At 54.4% G+C, this 15909-nt stretch overlaps 1 protein-coding gene across 2 annotated transcripts in view; it reads right to left on the bottom strand.

Annotated features, from left to right (window-relative positions):
• The window catches only part of GRK5 (G protein-coupled receptor kinase 5), a 186813-nt gene that overhangs the window by 35982 nt on the left and 134922 nt on the right, over positions 1-15909 (bottom strand). For both annotated transcript variants that reach the window (XM_080642903.1, XM_080642902.1), the window contains exon 4: positions 6475-6552. In XM_080642903.1, coding sequence (XP_080499029.1) covers positions 6475-6552 — 78 coding nt within the window. The remainder of the gene's footprint in view (positions 1-6474; positions 6553-15909) is intronic.

Consider the following 15909-nt stretch of genomic DNA (forward strand, 5'->3'; position numbering starts at 1 on the left):
TTAGGGATATGCAAATCAAACCACAATGAGGTACCACTTCGCACGCACTAGGATGAATAAAATAAAAAAGACAGAAAATGTCAAGTGTGGAAGAGGATGTAGAGAAATAGGACCCTTCATACACTGTTGGTGGGAATGCCAACTGGTGCAGCCACTTTGAAAACAGCCCGGCAGGTCCCCAAGTGATTAAACATCAAGTTACCATGTAACCCTCAATTTCACTCCTAAGTATATCCCCAAAAGAAATGAAAACATATGTCCATGCAAAAACTTGTGCATGCATGTTCATAGCAGCATTATTCATAATAGCTAAAAAGTGGAAACACTCAAGTACCTGTCAATTGATGGGAAGATAAATTAAAGGTGGTATCCATACAATGGAACATTATTCAGCCACATAAAGGAATGAGGTACTGATACATGCCACAGCATGGATGAACCTTGAAGACATGCTAAGGCAGTGGTTGGCAAACTCATTAGTCAACAGAGCGGCAAACCGCGGCTTGCGAGCCACGGTTTACTGACCACTGCGCTAAGGGAAAGAAGTCAGTCACAAAAATCCACACATTGTATGATTCTATTTGTGTGAAAAGTCCATAGTAGGCAAATCCATAGAAACAGAAAGCAGGTTAGTGGTTGCCAGGGGCTGGGAGGAAAAGGGAAAGAGAGAGTGGCTGCTAATGGGTGCAGAGTTTCTATCGGGGCTGATAAAAAGTCCTGGAATCAGATAATGGTGCACGCTGTACAACTCTGAACATTTTAAAAACCATTGAACTGTACACTTTGAAAGGGTGAATTTTACGATATGTGCATGATATCTCCATACAGCCAGTACTTTAAAATGAAGTCTGTGGTGATGAATGATCACAGTATATAATACTGCTTTCAGGATCTTTTATTATTGTTATCAATATTTCCCAGCCCAGAGCAACCCTGCCGCTGAACACCTGTCACCTGTATCACTCCGATCTGCAGGCACCTGGGAGGTGAGCTGCCCAGATCTCCACAGAGCCCAGCACATGTGTCTGGTTCCATTCCGAGCCCAGCACACGTGTCTGGGTCCATTCAGAGCCCAGCACACATGTCTGGGTCCATTCAGAGCCCAGCACACGTGTCTGATCCCATTCCATGGCTGTGAGACATGTCATGCTGCCCAGCCAGCGTGGCTCAGTGGTTGAGTGTCGACCAATGAACCAGGAGGTCACGGTTCGGTTCCTGATCAGGGTACATGCCTGGGCTGCGGGCTTGATCCCCAGTAGGGGGTGTGTAGAAGGCAGCCCATCAATGATTTTCTCTCATCATTGATGTTTCTATCTCTCTCTTTCCCTCTCCCTTCCTCTTTGAAATCAATAAAACTATTAAATAAAAAAAGAAGTGTCATACTCCTGGCTGTCTCACCAGCCCAGAGACTGGCCTGCCACACAGACAATGCTTTCAGCTGGGGGGCTGGGGGATGAGAACATGGGGAGGAAGCAATATTCCAGTGCCTCCCGGAATCCCCCAGCCTACCTTGAGCAACATGTATATGAAGAGATAAAACCCACGATTCTTTTGTTAAAATTTTTAATTTATTGATTTGAGAGAGAGAGAGATTTGCTGTTCCACTCATTCAGTGGTCGGCAAACCGCGGCTCACAAGCCGCATGTGGCTCGTGAGCCGCGGTTTGCCGACCGCTGCACTTATTGATGCATTCATTGGTTGAGTCTTGTATGTGCCCTGACTGGGGATGGTACTCACAATCTTGGGGTATCTAATGTTGACTAATGCGTTTGCTGACCACTGACCTAGACTCTCGATTCCAATAACTACAGGCTGTTGTTGTTCCTTGTGATTAAGCCCCTATCCAGTGGTCGGCAAAATCATTAGTCAACAGAGCAGCAAACCGCGGCTCACGAGCCACAGTTTGCCAACCACTGCTCTAACCAACTGAGCTACCCGGCCAGGGCTCCCATGATTCTTTATCTGATTAGGCAGTATCTGCTAGCAGAGACAGAGCAGTAGTCTTCATCTTTCTTGGCCACCCCCCTTGATCGGCCAGTGGACCGGAAGAGGAAGTGGCTGTCGCTCTGGGCCAAGGCAGCTAAGGCTCATGTGCCTCTGTCACACTTCTCTCCCCCATTTGGAGGTGACCATGTGACAACATCTTTAAGATGGTAGAGCCACACAAGCGGCCAGGACCCCCAGTCTCCACCCAGGAGAGTTGAAGACACAATCACTCTGTGCATGAGAAAGCAAGAAATCTCCATTGCGGGAAGCCCTGAGGCCTGGGTTCATGTGTGCTGGCCGCTGGCATTAATCATCCTGACTATTGCATTGCCTTTTAATGAGTACGGCCTCTCTGGCCAGCCCTCCATGGCGGGGCCCTTTCTGGCCAGCCCCCCATGGCGGGGGGCCTCTCTGGACCCCTCTTTGGCCTCTCACACCCCACAGCTGGAGTTCATGTCTGAATGATTTCCTCGCTCAGCAGCCTGATTTTGAAAACGCAGACAAGGGAGGGGACTGTCAGATGACAGTCACCGCTGAGCGAGTGGCTGATATGTACCAGCCCCTGGCTCTGCCCTTGCTGGTATTTGTGACGCCCACCACTATTCTGCGTCATCGAAAGGTTAAGTCACGTTAGTTCCCAAGGCCGCATGCCAAGGAGCCGAGTCTGGCTTCCAACCCAGGTCTACCAGGGGCTAAAAGTCACCTCCTCACAGCACCTGCTGCCTTTGTCTTCGCTCTCCCACAGCTTCCAGCCTGTCCCCCAGCCCATCCGGCTGCGTCCTCTAACGCCCCCTGAGCAAGGCTGCCCGTGTGGCGGCATTGGATGCAGGACTCGGGCAGCATCCAAGGAGGGGACTTTGTGGGTTTGAAGAGCATCATCGCCCGGGGGTCGAGAATTCAACTCTGAGCTTAAGCTTTGACTCTGAGCTGGAACATTCCCAGCAAACAATCAGACACTGGGGGACACAGTGTCAGCTGCCCAGAAAGAGACCTGAGGAAGGAGAGGCGAGGGCCCGTGACGAAGCTTCCCAGGCCCCCTCACTGCCTCCATCAAACCGACTGGCAATGAATGAGACTGTGTCTAGGGCTGTGCTGCGCAGGGGACACTCAGAGCAGATGTCATCATCTCCGCCCCGTGAGCTAATGACCCTCCTCCTACGCTCTCTGTCTTTCCTGGGCACCTGCCCCCACTCAGGGACCAGCCCCTGGATTGGGTCATCCCACAGCCCCTGTGGCAGGTCCCTGGATGGTCTCCTGCCTCCAGTCTCCCCTCCCCTTCTCCTCCGTGTGGTCAGAGGGATCACCCTAGACCAGCCTTGGGCAAACTACGGCCCGCGGGCCGGATCTGGCTGTTCTATCCGGTTCTCTTGCTCTCCCCTCCACTCCTTTACTTTGAATTTATATTAGTTCACACAAACACTCCATCCATGCTTTTGTTCCGGCCCTCCGGTCCAGTTTAAGAACCCATTGTGGCCCTCGAGTCAAAAAGTTTGCCCACCCCTGCCCTAGACTGTCGATGGCATGCAGAGCCCCAGCGGCCCCCACTTCCTTTTGGATGATGTCAAAGTCCCCGACAAGGTTTTCCTGGCCCTGCCGCCCAGAGGCGCGGCCCCTCTACCTTCCACTCCTGCAAAACTGACCTCCCACACCTGCCCCACCTCTACACCAGGGTTTCTTAGCCTCGGCACTGCTGACACGTGGGCTAGGTCACAGAGGTGTTTCCCGGTCAGCATGATATGTCCCCCCTTTGGAAAATGGCCCCTGGAGCCGAGACACCTGAGCTGCATCTTGAGAGACCCAAGGTAAGGACAACCTGGGCTTGGGGACAACAGCCTCAGCCACTAGCTGCCCCTCGCTCCCCAGCACCTGGGGCGTCTGCAGGACCGAGAGGGAAGCCGGCTCCCGAGAGAGCAGCCACAGGAAGGCTGGGAAGGCGGCGCAAAATTTATTGTCGGAAAACAGTCGGCCCACGGGACCACTTCGACCACCGGCCCCGGCCCCGGGCCATAACATATGGTGTGGTTTAAATGTTAAAAACCGAGGCGCACGTGAGAAAAAACTGCTGGCAGCTCTGAGGCCCTTGTAAAACTGAGCTGCGGGAGGCTGGGCCTGCCCGCCAGGAGGTGGAGGCAGCCCTGAGTGGGGCCGGCGGCCTGGAGGGCCCAGACTGGGGGTCCACTGGCAGAGGCTTGTGGATGAGATTGGCCATGTGGGGAGAGAGGGTAGCCCACCGCAGCCCTCGGATAGGCAGAAAGAGTCGGGCAAAGAGCCCCTTCATCCTCACTGAGATCAGCCAGGCCACAGACCTGCGAGACGGGGCAGTGCGTGCAGCGAGGGGCAGGCGTGGGAAACAGAGCACCACAGGGGACCCAGGGCTCCTGGGTCACCCCAACTTGGGCTCAGTCATGGCTGTGCGACCTGGGACAGGGACAGACCCTCCAGAGCCTCCCCGCCCTCCCCCTAAGGTGGAGCCAACAGAAGCACATCACACGGTGACAGCAAAGACTAAGTGAGACGGCGCCAGCACACAGTGGGTCCTCAATACATGATGGCTGCTACTGTCTGCAGGGAACCCAGGCAGGTGGGCAAAGCTGAGCCGCCGTGGAAGCTGCCTGCGCTGTTCCATTAGCTGCGCCTGCAGCAGGCTCCTCCCTCGCGTCTGTGCTGTCTGTACACAGGCTGTCTGTCTCTCCTCTCTCTCTGGAGGCGGAACTCCATCACAGAGAATGTTGAGGTGGCGTCTGGCTCCCGTAGGTGCCCAGTCAGTGAGCTGTCGTTCTTAAAGCCCCGGGGTGAAGGGGCTACTGTGGGTTAAACCCCTCGAGTCACATGGACGCCTTCACAAGGGGCTGCAGGCTTTCAGCAGCTCAGCTGCTGCTGGAGGCGCTGCTGCACATGGCCTGGATTCTGTCCACCTCCCCCCCAACCCCCATCTCCCGAGTGGAGTCCACCTGGGTACCTGCACACCCGGCTCAGGCTGCCCCAGCCTCAGGGCCGTCGCCCATGGACACGGGCCCCGGGGTTAGCACCCCAAGTGGCAGGCAGGGAGGGCCTTTTGAGTCAAGCTAATTAAGGGTCAACTGATTAATACTCTTAGGTGGGTCAGGGGCCGCCTTTCTTCAGGGGCCAAATGTCGCACCCTGGGAGTCTCTGTGTCCCATCCGCGACACACACCTCTCTGCCTAGAAGTGTCTCCTCTGCTTCTCGCTTGGTTTTTGTCTTGTGAACAACCTGTCCTTCCCTCAGTGTGGGCTGGGATAGGGCAGAGTCTGTGACTGTCCCGTTTGCAGGGACCCTCTGCAATGAACGGGTCAAGCCTCACCCGTTTTACAGCAAAGAACACTGAGGCCTGGGCAGAGGACAACCAAGGTCTTGTGGGAGTTAGGAGTGGGCCGTTTCCTGACCTCCGTGCCTGTGTGTGGCCACCCCTGCCACGGTGTGATGGTGGACAGCCAGGACCCCCTCACACAGGCCACGGTGCCTTAATCCGCCAGCAGCCTGGACATGAGGAGCACGCTTCCTGGGTGGCTGGCGCCCACAGAGTCCAGGTCCTGGGGGAGGATGAAGCCCCCGCTGCCCAGAGGGTGCAGGATCAGCCATGGGCAAACTACGGCCCGCGGGCCGGATCCGGCCCGTTCAGCTGTTCTATCCGGCCCGTGGAGCCGAAAGAGCGGAGGGTTCTCTTGCTCTCCCCTCCGCTCCTTTACTTTGAATTTATATTAGTTCACACAAACACTCCATCCATGCTTTTGTTCCGGCCCTCCGGTCCAGTGTAAGAACCCATTGTGGCCCTCGAGTCAAAAAGTTTGCCCACCCCTGGTGCAGGATGCACGCAAAGCTGTCTGCATGCTGGTCTCATCGCAGGCTCTCAGTGCCTCCGGGAGGTGGGTCTGGGGGGAGGGCCACTTTTAAGAAAGGGAATCTGAGGCCCAGAGGAAACAGGACTGCGTGGGTGGCAGAGCTGGGATGAAAACCCAGCCCCCGGGCCAGCTTCTCCGACACGGACGGAGAACACATTGATCTGTCAAGCTGAGGGAAAGAAGACACAAGTTTCAGGGACCAAGGCCGCCAGGGCCCTGGGGGGGAATGGAAGGGGGTGGCACTGCCTCTCTCCCTTCAGCCACGAGGGGGTGCTCCTGAGGTGGGGTCAGGGCGGCCCCTCACCCTGTTTACTCCAGAACCTACTTCAGAATACTCTGCAGTCTGTTATGTGTTCAACTGACATTGCCTTTGCCAACACAGCCTCGGCCACCCGCTTCCCCTCCCATCTCCCCCAAACCCTTCCCTGCCACACGGACCCTCACAACCACCTGCTGGCCTGGGCACCCGTGTTGGTCCTTCCAGGCATGGGCACTCTTTGGGGAAGGATGAAGATTCTGGATCTCTGGAGACCCATGGCAGCCACACGGCCCAGCACAGATCTGGGGGCCCATATTCCTGGATCAGGCCTCCCCGTCCTCCTGCTGTGGGGTGTGGGCGGCCTCTTACCTTAGGGGTGAGGTACTTGGTCATAATTTCCTTCCCTTTTTCTCCCAGTTTTTCATCTGGAGTAACTTCATATTCTGCCTAAAACAGAAGAAGGAAAAGAACAGTAAGAGATTTGCTCATAAGTGTCTTAGAGTTACAGAACCTTCGGGGCCCCAGGAGAAGACTCCCTGGAGTGGCCCATACCCTCCTACAGGGCAGGGAGCTGAGGCCCAGGGAGGGCAGGAGGCCTGACATCCCATCCAGCCTGCTCTGCACCATCGTGGACACGTGCCTGGGACAGCGGCTTTCCTTCGGGCTGCACGTCAGAATCCCTGGGGAGCCAACGCTGGTGCTCGGGCCTCAGCCACCCCACCCAAGTCAGACCTTCTGGCGACAAGGGCCGGGCATCCAGGCAGCTGAGGTTGAGATGCCAGGAAGCCGGGCTGAGAACCACCAGCACAGATAAATCAAAGGAAGTCACTGGAAAATAACAAGCCACCAAAGTGGGAGGCCCACCCCCGAGAGGCTGCCTTTGGCCGCTCGGACCTTCCAAGCTGGGTGACCTTAGACAATTTCCTTGACCTCTGTGAAATGCACACGGAAAAAGCACGGACTCATGGGGTGACTGTGCAGCTAGAACGTGAGAAAGCTCTTAGCCCAGAGCTGGGCACAGAGTAAATACTCAATTAACAGCTGCCATAATGATGGCCATTGTTAGGATTACACTTTGCAAGAGAACACTGAGGTTTTTCAGATGCTCTTATCTGAACCTCCAAAGAGCCCAGGAAATGAGTGGGAGGGCGGGGGCTACCCTTACCCCCCTTCATCCGCGTGTGAAGAGCAGGGGCGGTGGAGGGGGGTTCAGTGGAGTTGCCCAGGGGAGGTGGCAGGGCTGGGACTTGGACCTCCCAGCCCAGAGCACTTTGTCAACACCGTCAAGGAATTTAGAACTCGAGGCAGCAGACCAAGCCAGTGGGCCCTGGCCCTGCAGAAGCGAGGCCTCTGAAAGGCGGGCCTTTTAATTTCCCTTGACCCCGAGGGGCTCCGTCACTGCCCATGGCCCCCTTGCCAAGTGCATAAGAGCCTGGAGCTGACAAGAAGCCTGGGTGAGTTCGCCTTTTTCATGTGGACACGGGAACTGATTGCAAGTTGTTTACAACCATTTCAACATCTCCCACTCGAGGATTTGTCAATCTCGGCCCCAAAGCACAGCTATTTCAGAGGAGGCAGAGACAATGACATCAGCACAGACGACCGAAACTCCTCCCCCCTCTGACTCCCCCTCTGCGGAGTTAGATGCTCCAGGCCTTCCCGCCCCAGGTCAAGGCCACCTCTGGACCCCATGTCTAGGGCCAGTTTCTCCCCAGGCCCTCCCAGAAGACCCTCCCAGAGAAAGGGAAGCGCAGACAGCACTTGGGACGCCCACAGAGGCGGCCAGGCACATTTCCATCCAAAGTGAGTGAGTTTCCGCTCACCACCATTTCTCTTCTAATGGAGGATCAAGATAAAATGATTTTCTCCAAGGAAGAAACATGGACACCATGATCATTTGAATCACAGGACTATGGGATGCTGGGTCTGGAAGGAATCCAATCCACTTGCTCTACAGGCTGGACACGAGGCTCAGAGAGGTGAAGGCCTGGCCTAAGGTCACACAGCTGGTCGCAGCACAGCCAGCACAGAGCACCGTCCTCCTGACCTCCGTGGGCCACCGGCCTCAGCACCTCTCTCTCCAAAGGCCAGTGCCCCTCACCATTAGGATGAGCCTGCTGGGACTGGTCATTTCTTAATGATTTAATTCATGATGTCTTCAGACCATTTCAGGAGAGAAGGTAGCTCTTTCTTCTTGAGTTTTTCCTGTTACCTTCTCCCTCTATGCTCCCCAACAATCCCCCCAAACTGATACTCATGTGAGCACACACCTCCACACAGTATGGAGTACATTATAGACTCACCCTGAGAGGTGGGTATTATTATTCCCAATTTACAGATGAAGAAACTGAGGCCAAACACAACTAGTTCAAATACAATTAAGCTGGCAAGCAACAGGGCTAGGAACTGACCCCCCTTTTCCAGGGTGAGGAGAGAAGCACCCCGTGTCTGCTGCTCTGGACGCCCCACCTAGTGGTCTGGCACCATGGGAATTTACCCAGACTGCTTTGCAAGGCCCAGACCACCTTTCAGGGTAACTCAATCCCATGCAGAACCCTGGATTTGCACTGTCCCAAAATACATCTGTGAAGACGGCTCTATTTAACCTAACGGAGACCTAAGACTCACTAATCAGCCTCAATAACCGGCTGAAAATATTCTTGCTCTAGGTGTGTACTAAAACCCACGTGAAAACAAAATAACATCACTTTCAGGTCAGCTGCCTCCCAGCAGAGCCTGGCTGGGCGGCGGGGCGCCACTGTTCCACAGGGAGGCAGCCGGGAGCACGCGGGGACAGGCATCCCGGCCCGGGATCAAAAGGCCTTTCTCCGAGAGTCCACGTCAGGTCACCACCACTTGAAGAGCATTTGTGTTGGGAGGCAGAAAACCAACCAGCGGCTTCCAGTGGGCTTTCCACACTGATTAAGTCACCTGGAGTGACAGGCCTTGTCGCCACAGTGACCCCCCCCCCCCCCCCCCGCCACACACACACACACCAGGAGGGGCTCATGGGAGCCACGTCCTAAGAGGCCACCTGCAGAGAGGAGGAACCCTGGCAGCTCCACTGTGGGCAGAGCTCAGGCAGCTGCCACTACCTGAGGCGGGGACCCCCCCCCCCGGAAACCCGCTGCCGTGGGCACACATTTGCCCAGGTAGTGGGCGAAAGCTGCCGAAATCACCCTAAACCAGAAGACATAAGCAGCAGAGAAGAGGTTGGGCTGCCAGCCTAGGCCATCACCACGAGAGCTGGCAGGGAAATGACAGCCACCATGGCTTCAGTGACAAGAGAGGTAACCACCCCAAGGCATGCCCCGGTGACCTCCATCCGTCAACTCCCTCCTACCAGAGAGGGTGCTGGGACTTGTCCCCACCCCCACAGAGGGGACACACACCGTCCTCTCTGCTGGAATGCCCATCGGAAACCAGCTGCTGCCCACAGCTCAACCCTAACAGCCAGAGCCCCAAAGAGCACCTAGGCCAGTCCACTCGGAGGGCATCTCTCTTCCCCAGATACATCGAGGTGCCCACCGACGGAGGCACCTGCTCTTGGCACTGTGATTTATGCCACAAGCGAGTGCCCTGTGGGAAGAAGATGCTGCTCCAACACAAAGAGCAAAACGCTACCCTGCGTTGAAGGCAAAAGGGACTACGTATGTCCCTGCGGCTGCCAGAGAGAATAAACACCTGTGCGTCTTCGTTTACAAGCTAACATGTCACTCTCCTGGCCTGTTCTACTGAACCATCGACCTCAGAGCACGCTGCTGAAATAGGTCCTCTCTCGTAAGACGTTTCCCTAGGAGGGTGTTTAAGAGCTGGTAGGAAGGGACCTGCCATGTTTTCAATTAAACTGGTTTAAAGAGCAGAGAGTCAGCCTGGCTGGCGTGGCTCAGTGGTTGTGCGTTGACCTGTAAACCGGGAGGTCACAGTTCGATTCCTGGTCAGGGCATGTGCCTGGGGTTCTGGGCTCGATCTGCACTGTGGGGTGTGCAGGGGGCAGCCGATTGATCATTGATATTTCTCTCTCTCTCTTTAAAAAAAAATTATATATATGGAGAGAGAGAGAGAGAGAGAGAGAGAGAGAGAGAGAGAGAAAGAGAGAGAGAGAGAGAGAGAGAGAGAGAGAGAGAGAGAGAGAGAGAGAGAGCGCGCTGGATGGACCTCTCTCGGCCTCTAGCTTTTGCTTCTCCTCCTTCTCCCGGGAGACCTTCTCCTGCCCTGACAGGAAGATGAAGTCAGAGATGCTATGAGGTCTGGCCACCTCCGGCCTCTGTAATTACCAATGTGGTCAGCTTTTCCAGAGTCCTCACAGCAGGGACCAGTGACGTGCTGGTTGGCAGCACTGCTCACCATGGCCCTTTCTGGAGAAATACCCGCTCTGCCCATGTTGGCCTTGGTGTCCTGCCTGTGCTGACCATGTGGGCTGGGGGAGGGGACTCTCCACTTGCCCCTCCAGAGCCACTCCCCACCTTGCTGCTGGCTCCCCCTTGCCTGGACACCATGGTTCTTGCACCTCCCTGCCCCCCTTTTTAAATAAATATATTTTTTTATTGATTTCAAGGAGGAAGGGAGAGGGAGAGAGAGATAGAAGCATCAATGATGAGAGAGAATCATTGATTAGCTGCCTCCTGCAGTCCCCCACTGGGGATTGAGCCTGCAGCCCGGGCATGTGCCCTGACCAGGAATCAACCATGACTTCCTGGTTCATAGGGTGACACTCAATCACTGAGCCACGCCAGTAGGGCCCTGCACCCTCTTTTGAAGACCCAGCTCCGCCTGAGCAGACAGTTCTTTGATCTGAGGAGCCCACTTGGGTCTGGGTCAGGCAGGGATTCAATGGCAACAGATGGGACAGGACCAGAGAATGACGGGAGGGAGGAGTGGACCGCTGGCCACGCTGGGGTACAGACTGAGAGGCAGGAGGAACAACCGAGGCCTCACCCACCCGCTGGCCGTGTGTGTGAGCTGGAAACAGACCAAGGCTACAGATGCCTGCAGCCCCAGCATCTTGATACAACTTGTGAGAGACCTGGGCCAGTAGCACCTCAGGAAACCATTTCCAAATCTTTTTTTTTTTTTTTTGAAATTCTTAAATTTTTTTATTGAGATGAAAAACATACAATTTTCCATCTTTTTTTAAAAAAAATTATAGTTCACATTCAATATTTTTCTGCATTAGTTTCAGGTGTACAACATAGTGGTTAGACGATCATATACTTTACAGCGTGGTCCCCCTGATATTTCAAGTACCCCCTGGCCCATACATAGCTATTACAATATTATTTCCCCCACCCCACCCCCCCCCCCCCCGCCCAGCACATGCCCTCACCCCTCTAGTGTCTGTGTCCATTGGTAATGTTTATATGCACGCATACAAGTCCTTTGGTTGATCTCTTACCCCTCCCCTCTACCAATCCCCACCTTTCCTCTGAGGTTTGACAGTCAGTTCGATGCTTCTCTGTTTCTGGATCATTTCCAAGTCTTGACCCACCAAACTGTGAGATCATAAATGTTGTTTCAAGCTGCTAAGTTTTGAGGTAATTTCTTACCCAGCAACAAATAACAAATACTTAACAGGCATCCGAACTAATCGCTAGTTTGAGTTCATATGTGTTTTCAATCTCTCATTTAGTCAGAACGCAAGCTCCAGGGCGCAGGAACGTACTTCCCCTGCTCCCCTCACAGTCTCCAGCGGCTGGGACACAGTGTGACATGGCAGGCATCCAGTAAGTGTGTGCTGAGTAGGTCTTGTTGAGTACTGCCGAGCCGCCCCATCCCCCAAGAGAAGAGACCCAAGTGTGCGTACGGCAGGGTTTCAACAGAGCTCAGAGGCCATGAGGCTCCCGGAAAATAGGTTAGAGAAGAAGCATGTCCATTTTTTAAAAAGATATTTCTATTGATTTTTAGAGAGAGAGGAAAAGAAAGGGAGAGAGAGAAACATCAATGTGAGAGTAGAACACTGGTTGGCTGCCTCCTGCATGCCCCCCACTGGGAATAGAGCCCGCAACCTGGGCATGTGCTCGAACCGGAAATTGAACCGGCAACGTCTCGGTGCATGGGACGATGCCCAACAGAGCCACACCAACCAGGGCAAGTATGTCCATTTTGTTGTTGTTGTTGTTGTTGTTAATCCTCACCGGAGGATATTTTTCCATGGATCTTTTTAGGAAGAGTGGAAGAGAGAGGGAAAGACAGAGAGAGAAACATCGATGTGAGAGAAACATCAATTGGTTGCCTCCTGCACATGCCCTGACCGGGGCCCGGGCTGGGGAGGTGCCTGCAACCAAGGTATGTGCCCTTTGACCGGAATTGAACCCAGGACCCTTTGGTCCACAGGCTGATGCTCTGTCCACTGAGTCAAACCGGCTGGGGCAAGTATGTCCATTTTTAAGAAGTCCATGGCAAGACCCCATTGGCCTGTGCAGGTCGACACTAACCTGGAACCCCTTCTGATCCCATGACCAAATGGGCAAATCCTCTTTGCCCTCCAGGAGCCAAATCTAGCCATAGCCCTCATTTAGGTCACTGACTCTATTTCTCGGTGGGAAGGGGAGGGGGCGTCCTTCTCAGGGTCCCAGGAGCCCCTTGACAAGCACGGCTAAGGCTGAGTTACCCTGCGGTCTGAGGAGGTGCACAGACAGTTCTGCTGCCCCCAGCACTGGGGCCCCGCTCTAAGGCAGCCAGTCTCCTGCAGCCTCGAGACGCACACACGTCGGGACTGTGCCGAGGACCAGCCTTTCCCGAGGACGAGGTCAGAGCCCGACAGGATGGGTTATTTTTAATAAACTCCACTTGGCAGAAATTCAGGTGAGAGATGGGCACGGTGAGGACAGCGCTGACTGAGCCAGGGGGCACTTGGTGGCATGCGACACGCAGGACAGTGCCACCCTCTCCCTCCTCAGAGTTCCTGTCCGGATGGAAGGGAAAAAAACACACACGTATTTCAGACGAGCATCACGCCAGCCCTGGAAAACTCAATAAAGGCTTCATGCGTAAAAGGTGTTTCAAAGGCCGCCACTTGACGTCAAGATGGGCGATGAAAAGGCCTCGCTGATTCCCAGAGATGCAGACAGAACGCGAGGAGACGGGGCGGCCTCTCTGAGTGCGTAAAGAGCATCTGTCATGTCGACACCAGGAGCCACGCTCACATCTCCTTTCCAACTGAAAAATCCCCGGTGCCGGCCCAGCCGCAGGGAGCGTCTGCATGATGAGAATGAGCATGGGCATCCATGGGCTGTTTTCTTCTCCTCAACCTGACTGAGCATCTAACGAGACCCGTGGCTGGAAAATTCCACTGGCTCCTGGGTTAGCCTCGCCTGCTCCGCCTCATCAACTCTAGACAGGTCCCACAGCTGCCGACGCTCCGTCTTTCCAAAAGGGGCGCCTGGGTCCAGGGCTCGCCCTGGGGTTTCGTGCCCTCTCCATCCACATGCATCTCCTTGGTGAGCTCACCCCGCCCACGGCTCTACGCACCAGCTGTGTGTGGACAACTCCCCAGTTCAGCCGTGGGCAAACTACGGCCCGCGGGCCGGATCCGGCCCATTCGGCTCTTCTATCCGGCCCACGGAGCCGAAAGAGCGGAGGGTTCTCTTGCTCTCCCCTCCGCTCCTTTACTTTGAATTTATATTAGTTCACACAAACACTCCATCCATGCTTTTGTTCCGGCCCTCCGGTCCAGTTTAAGAACCCATTGTGGCCCTCGAGTCAAAAAGTTTGCCCACCCCTGCCCCAGTTTCTGCTTCCAGCCCAGACCCCTCTCACAAAGTTCAGACTCGAACACACACCTCCTCTCGCGCCTCTCCATTTGGATGTCTGATGGGCGTCTCTAGCTCAGTGTACCCCCAAAACGAGCCTCCCTCAGCCGCCCTCTGACTCCATCCTTCTGCTGGCTCTGGTCAACACTTTTAAGGCATCTGTACGTCTTCTCTCTCACCCCCCAATACATCAGAAATACTGTGAACTCTTGCCCTGGCCGGGTGGCTCAGTTGGTTGGAGCATCATCTTGTACATCAAAAGGTTGCGGGTTCGATCCCTGGTCAGGATGCATACAGGAGGCAGCTGATCGATGTTTCTCTCACATCGATGTCTCTCTCTCTCTCTCTCTCTCTCCATTTGTCTCTCTCTAAAAATCAGTAACACATATCCTCAGGTGAGGATTTAAAAAAATACTGTTAACTCTGCTTTCAAAACATGCCCCAAATCCAACCACTCTCACCACTGCCAGATGCTGCCACATGGCCGTGCCACCATCAGCTCTCACCTGGACTGCAGCCGCCTCCAACCAGAGCTCCCAGCTCTTGCCCCGGCCCCTCATAGCCTGTTCCCAACACAGAGTCAGAGCGTCCTTTAAAAACCAACGTCAGGCCACGCCACTGCTCTGCTCAGAACCCTCCAGTGCCCCCATGTCACTCAAAGTTCTTTAGCGGCACAGGTCTGGCATGACTGACACCTCTCCTGGATCCCTCGGCCCTGCTCCCTTCACTCCAGCCCAGACCGAGAGACTTGGCCATCCTGGCAAGAAGGAGCCCCTGCCAACAGGGGGCAGGGCCAGAATTCAGGGCCCAACAAGACCCGGGAAGGTCGAGGACGAGAGGGCGGGCAGGGCCTGTTGGTAGGAGGTCTGGTACGTCAGTTTCAGAACTCGGACCGTGTCTCGGATATCAATGCTTCTCAAGCCTGGACACGCAGTACAGTCAGGAAATGTTAAAAATGCCACACTGTCTCCAGTCCATTCCCCAGGAAGAGGAGCCAGGGCTCCTTGGAGAAACCACGAGCTCCAGGTATAGGGCAGGAAACACCAGATGAGCTGCGACACCACATGGCAGCAGACGGCCAGGAGGCCGCCCGCAACCACCGTATCCTCCAAGGGCTCAGAAGCCAACCCAGAGGGCTCCCACGGGCCCACGAGGAGACCATGCCACACCGGTAACCATACTGACTGCTGTGCATCAGAACGCACCACGTGAGCTGGTTACTGCCAGTGAACCGATGGGGACTTTGAAAACACAAAAACAGGAAAGGAATAAAGCACTTCCTGTATGAACTTCACCACTGGGTTACCAGGTAGTCCTCGAATGTGTTCCCTAGTTAGCAAATGAAGGGACGACAGACTCGGGATGTCGCCATGGTGTCACCCCTCATTCATCAACAGATTTGGGTACTGAATATCACCACTTTATTTTTTTGTTGTTAATCCTCACCCAAGGGTATTTTCCATTGATTTTTTTTAGAGAGAGTGGAAGAGAGAGGGAAAGACAGATAGAAAGAAACATCGATGTGAGAGACACATGGATGCACGTGCCCCGACCAGGGCCAGGGATGGAACCTGCAACCAAGGTAGGTGCCCTTGACTGGGATTGAACCTGGGATCCTTCGGTCCACAGGCCGACGACGCTCTATCCACTGAGCCAAACCGGCTAGGGCTGGGTGTTATCAATGGCTGCGGCCGCTCAGAAAGGACAACCAGAGAGTATATGATCTCGAAGCCACTTAGGAAGTCAGTCCCCCCACCCTCCAGTTGAAATGGGCCTGATTAATGATCAGTTTACAGGAAATACAGAGAAACCTATTAAATGACACATGGGGACAAGCACGCAGAATACAACCACAGAACACTCTTCTGGATGGATGAGGGAGACGGCTATAAACTGCTAAAACATGCATTTATAAAACAGGAGAAAGTCAGACATGGGAATACGGACTAATAGTAGATAATAGGGAGAAATAATATTTGAGTTATGGTAATGGTATTGCAGTTATATTTTTGTTAAAGAGCCCTTATCGTTTGGAGACACATCTGAAATGTTC

Source organism: Plecotus auritus (genome assembly GCF_963455305.1).
Source record: "Plecotus auritus genome assembly, chromosome: 9".
NCBI classification, from domain to species: Eukaryota; Metazoa; Chordata; class Mammalia; order Chiroptera; family Vespertilionidae; genus Plecotus; species Plecotus auritus.